General features: G+C 46.4%; 1 protein-coding gene across 2 annotated transcripts in view; it reads right to left on the bottom strand.

Annotated features, from left to right (window-relative positions):
* Positions 1-358: 358 nt before the first annotated feature.
* The window catches only part of ARID1A (AT-rich interaction domain 1A), a 96,425-nt gene continuing 90,783 nt past the window's right edge, over positions 359-6,000 (bottom strand). For both annotated transcript variants that reach the window (XM_056123723.1, XM_056123724.1), the window contains exon 20: positions 359-3,427. In XM_056123723.1, the coding sequence (XP_055979698.1) occupies positions 1,691-3,427 (1,737 nt within the window). In that variant the 3' untranslated portion in view covers positions 359-1,690. The remainder of the gene's footprint in view (positions 3,428-6,000) is intronic.

The raw sequence follows: 6,000 nt of genomic DNA, 5'->3' as shown, positions 1-6,000 counted from the left end.
CCTGAATGCTGTAGGGTGTTGCCCCCAAAAATTTCTAAAAGATTCTTTTCCAATTACTTCCAAAAGTTGTTTTCCAAATATCACCCATTTCTTTAATTAAAACCCCTTTAAATTAAGAGACTAATATCCTTTTTCTGCCTAAATTCCTCTCGCCAGTGAAACCACCTCATAACTTTCTCAAGATTCAGATTTGGAGTGAGGAAGGGAAATGTGGAATGGTGCAGAAATGACAGGAGCCAGGGAGTCATCACTAATGAGACAACACCAAAGCATATTTGAGGGAATAGGCCCAGGTTCTTCCTCCCCACACGGTAAGTTTTAAAATAGTTTGAAAACAATAAAAAGTCTCACAAACGTCTTACCAAGATTTAATGTACATTTATTCTTAACACGTGGAACATATAGTATAAAGATTTCATACTGAATAAATGATATTCATTAAGCCAAAAAAGGAAAAAAGGAGGAATTTACATCAAGTTTTAGCTACATTGTTTGAAATACAAATATGCAGATTTTATCACTGAAAAAATCTCAATTGTGTTTCTTCATCAGGAACTTCAACTGAACCTAGAACTTTTTCACACCTCGATTAGAAAGAAAACAAAACAAAACAAAAACCCAGAAAAAAATAAACTATAAGTTGATTGGCTGCTGAGACAGCAAGGACTTTTTACAGAGACCTGTACAGCATCGCACCAAGAGGGGCGATGTCTGGCAAGAGATTAAATAGCTGTGTCTCGCTTTGTGCAGGTCACCAACTTATTAACTCGTCATACTATAAAGGGGTAGCTGGGAGGGGACCAAACTGTGGGGCTCCAAGGGTATGTGCAATGTACAACGTCATATATATACACACGTGGCAGCGCAGCCGCTGCAGCTAAAGGTTAAAACCAGTTCTAAGAGGTGATCTCAGGGTTATTCATACAATCAAGGAGGAGAGAAAGAGGTCAGGGTGTTGTAGGTTCACACATGATACTTTGGGGGAAAAGCCTTTTTTTTTTCTCCTCAACGTTTAACTAAAAACATTTTTAAAAACTACAGCTTGCTGCTGACCCAGCGTTTTCTCTTGTTTCCATGTGAGACATTATTATTACAGTATGTTTACAGTATCAGGTGTACAGTACAGTACATAAAAGGGTCTACACTCTACTGCACAGGCCTCTCCAGTGAACAGGGTCTGTTCACAACTGCGAACTTCTCGGCTCCTGTAAGATTGTGAATGTACAATAAACCACGCACAGTTCAGCAGTCATCTTTTTTGTCCTTCAGAGGTTTTTTTTTTGTATTTTTCCTTTTTTTTTTTAACCATTAAAAACAGTTATGAAATGCGGCATCCCGTTGATGCAAGGACCGGGAAAGCCATTTTTATTTTACTTTTTTTCCCCAAACTCACTGTAAACGACAGTAACTTTGGTTAAAATAAAAAAAGTCTTCTATGTAGGCAGAGCTTTGTCTTCAAACAGGGTTGGGTCCTGAGGGGAGTAAGGTGAGGACAAGGAACAGAAAGGTGTGGAAGGGGAGGGTAGAGGAGGAACAAGAAACAGGAGAGACTTTTTTCCCCAAGGGAGAAGCTGGACAGCACAGGGTAAACTGGATTCTGAGGTGGTTTTGCATAAATAAAGGGCAACAGTCAGTTTCTAAGTTCTCCACACACGCACACACACACAGGGAGGGAGGTGTCCCACGGCTGTCATGACTGGCCAATCAAAAACAGTACATCGCAAATGACTTGTGAAACCAATGAGTTCATCAATGGTGATACTGAGATGTCCAACAGCCGTGACTCATACAGCGTGAACTCCGAGTGGTTCTCGTCCACCTTGGCCAGTGCCAGCAGCGCGCGGGCAGCCCGCCGCATCATGTCCACACTAGTTGGCTCGAAAGGTGGGTTCTGCATATGAAGCAGGCTCGCCTGGCTCTGCTGGAACTGTGTAGCAGCGAGACTGTCCTCCAAGAAGCCCAAGAGGTTGCCGATGCTGCCCTTCTGTACTGCAATGGCACGGGCTGCCAGGCTGTCACCCTGTGCCAGGTTGGCCAGCAGTACCACAGCCATCTCCCGGCATACCGGGTTCTTTCGGTCACTGAGGAAGCGCACCATGGTGCTATACAACTTCTCCAGGCGGCTGAAGGGGGGAGTGGCCAGGATCAGGTCCACGTTGTTGTCCTGGATGCTGAGTTTGCTGAGGGTTTCCAAGACCAGTCTCTGAGGGGAGAGGACGGCATTGGGGCCCAGGGTTGAAAAAGGGTCCTGGGCTTCAGCTGAAGGGCAGACTGCCCAGTGCAGGAGTCCGTCCAGGACAGGCAGACAAATGCTCTCAGGGTATGGGGAGAGGTCCAACTGCCCCGAGATATTGGCGAGTGTGACCAAGGTGTTTTCCCGGAGCATCTCCAAGCAGTCCCACCACCACTCTACCTTGTTGCAGCTCACCCCTTGGTCCTGTTCCTCCTCCTTCTCATAAGTTAGTGGTGCCTGCTTCCGTTCTGGGTGTTTGTGGTGCAGCAGGATCAGCTTGCCCAGGATCAGCAGAAGCCCCGGGTGTTTGGACATCTCAAAGTCGTTACCTGGCACAAACGACAGGCTTCGGATGGTATTGGAGACACAGACACAGCGCTTGGCAAGGGAATCCTGCCAGTCCAGAAGGGTGCACAGTGGGGTCTCATCTTTACTGTGGGGTTCATCCTCTAGGATCTTGATGTTCCGGTGGCTCTGTGCCGGGCTGATGCTGAATGGAAACTTGCTGCTCTCCTTGGTGGTCTCTGCATTCTTAGCTCCTTCCTCGGTCAATGTGCTAGACCGACTGGACAACATATCATCCATAGTGGCTGTGATCCGTTTTTCCGGAAGGCCATCTGGTGGGGGTCCCTCTTGCTCTGTTATCCCTGGCATATTCTCCATGGCTGTGACATGTTTCCGGGGGATTGGCGGGCAAGGCCCTTGAGGCCGGGTGGGCAGCAGCTCTGTCTTGCTCTCAAAGTGGGTCTGGATATGCTCAGTGGTGTCTCCCCCACCAATCCGCCAGTGCAGCAGGCCACTGTCAAACTCCTGTACACGCCCAAGCTTATCTGAGCAGTCTACCACAAACGGGTCGTTCTTCTGCACGATCTTAACTGGAAGCTTGTCAAACTTACTAATCAGTTTCTCCTCACTATTCTCCGAGGCTTCTTTGTCCTTGCCAGAAAAGGCCATCTCCTCATCATTTTCAACTACTTCCTCCTCTTCTTCCTCCTCTAGCTTAGGACCTAGAAGGTCTTCTTCTTCTTCCTCCTCCCCCTCTACAGGGGCTGGACTAGATTCCTTGCTGAATCTCCCAGGGTCCAGTAGTGTTCTTTGCCCTGGGTCACCCACCTCATACTCCTTTAAAATGCCAAAGATCTCAATCAGGCAACGTCGGAAATATTCCACAAGGAGCTCTAATAACCCTGGGAGCTAAAAGATAAAGAACAGAAAATAAATTGAGAAAAAGACAAAAGAACCTTAGGCATGAGACCTTCCAAAAGCCTCATTTCCCATTTCCCTCTCAAGATTAAGTCACTGGTATCACTGGAAGAGCCAGAGTTGTTTCTTCTCATCCACACTCACTCAGTGGCAAATGACCAAATGACTTTCACTTAAGCACCCCCCAACAGGATGCAGACAATGAAGAGCTCTGCCAATGAAGAGCTCTGCAACTTACCTATCAGGTTACCAATTTCTTAAATCTTCTCTTTCCCAACCAATCTTTTCTGCACCAGGTCCTATTTTTCGTTTATTGGTTACTGTCATTTTCCCTTTCAGGACACCGTCTTTCTACATCCCACTATTAACTGGAGCCCAAGGTTAAGGGAACACTGTATGGTCTGATGTTCATTTGCGCTCTCTCTCTCTCTCTGCTTTTTGGGTCACACCCGGTGATGCACAGGGGTTACTCCTGGTTCTGCACTCAGGAATTACTCTTGGCAGTGCTCGGGGACCATATGGGATGCTGGGAATTGAAGCCGGGTTGCCTGCATGCAAGGCAAACGCCCTACCCTCTAAATTATTGCTCCAGCCCCTCCTTTGCTCTCTCAATCTCTTCATTTTTTTTTTCTTTTTGGATCACACCTGGTGATGCACAGGGGTTACTCCTGGTTCTGCACTCAGGAATCACCCCTGGCAATGCTCAGGGGACCATACGGGATACTGGGAATCGAACCCAGGTTGTCCACGTACAAGGCAAACGCCCTACCCGCTATGATATTGCTCCAGCCCCTTGATCTCTTCTTTAAGCTCCCAATGTTCTAGAAAGCTGGACCTCCATGAATCATGCAACACAAAGAGTGAGATGAAGCTTCAGTTCTCTCAGTATAGTCTTTTGTGTAATTATTTGTTTGATTTTAACTATTTTTCCACCTTCCCACTGGCAAGTACGGAAATTCCTAAACTTTAAAAATTGTGCTGTGCATGCTGGGGGAAAAGGCAGCTCAGATAGAGAAGGGAACACCAAGTAAAGGGTAGCACTGTAGCACTGTCCTCCCATTGTTCATCGATTTGCTCGAGTGAGCACCAGTAACATCTCCATTGTGAGACTTGTTACTGTTTTTGGCATATTGAATACATCAAGGTTAGCTTGACAGGCTTTGGCTATGCGGGCGTGATTCTCTCGGTAGTTTGCCAGGCTCTCCAAGAGGGGCGGAGGAATGAACTGGGGTCGGCCGGGTGCAAGGCAAGTGCCCTACCCACTGTGTTATCGCTCCAGCCCCAAAATAAAGGGTGTTTGGAGGATTCACTTGGGATGGGACACACGTGATGAACGTAGACTACAGACCGAACATGATGGCGACTCAATACCTCTATTGCAAACCACAACACCCTAAAGGAAAGAGAGAGCAAAAGGGAATGCCCTGCCACAGAGGCGGGGTAGGGTGGGGAGGATGGGGTGGGGGGAGGGCTACTGGGATTACTGGTGGTGGAGAATGGGCACTGGTGGAGGGATGGGTACTCAATCATTTTATAACTGAAAACCAGCACGCAAGTTTTGTGTGTCTGCAACTGTACCTCATGGTGTTTCACTAATAAAAAAAAAATTGCACTGCGGTCTTTTTCTCTTTTTTTGGCTTTTTGGGTCATACCGGGCGATGCACAGGGGTTATTCCTGGCTCTGCACTCAGGAATTACTCCTGGCAGTGCTCAGAGGACCATATAGGATGCTGGGAATCAAACCTGGGTTGGCCGCGTGCAAGGCAAATGCCCTACCCACTGTACTACTACTCCAGTCCTGTGCTGTGGTCTTAAAAGAATTTTTGTCAAATGCCTAGCAAATGGAAATTAATCAATATTTTCCTTCTATTTTTCATAGGAGAAAATATCATGTAACAGGTTTCAGAATCAGACTGGTATTTTTTGTTTGTTTTTGGGCCTGGCAAGGCTCTGGGGACATATGAGGTACCAGGGTGTAAACTCAGGGTGGCCGTGTGCAAGGCAAATGCTGTACTTGTACCAACACTCTGGCTCCTGAGTAAAGACTGTTAACAGCTATGGAAACCCTGGGGGAAGAGTCAAGAGTCATCTACAAATGGTCACATTTACTTCAGAAGGCTGCTGTGATACAAACAGGGGCTGGCATAAAGTAAGAAACGATAAACATAAGTTTGTGTTTATGTTATATAACACTATTCCCTCCAGGTCCAAGATAGATGAATTAGTAAAGATAAGGATGAATTAGTAAAGATAAGGATTATCATATAAAGCATTAACATAAAATAGTGGAAACTCATTCTAGCTACTAGAAAAACTCAAAGTACATCTTTTAATATTTTGGGGGGGCCATACCTGGTGGTGCTCAGGAGACCATTAGGGTGGTGGGGATTAAACCCAGGTTGGCCATGTGCAAGGCAAACACCTTACTCGCTGTACTTTCTCTGGCCCCTTAAGGTATATATCATGTGGAAAGGATGCAGAGAAATAGTATAGAGGTTAAAGAGCTTGCTGAGCACATGGCTAACCCCAATTCAATATCCTGAGCACCAACAGATACAATGCCA

Source organism: Sorex fumeus, unplaced genomic scaffold, assembly GCF_029834395.1.
Source record: "Sorex fumeus unplaced genomic scaffold, SorFum_2.1 ptg000047l, whole genome shotgun sequence".
In the NCBI taxonomy this organism is placed as follows: domain Eukaryota; kingdom Metazoa; phylum Chordata; class Mammalia; order Eulipotyphla; family Soricidae; genus Sorex; species Sorex fumeus.
The sequence above is the reverse complement of the archived record's forward strand: the minus strand, read 5'-3'. Positions and strand labels throughout refer to the sequence as shown.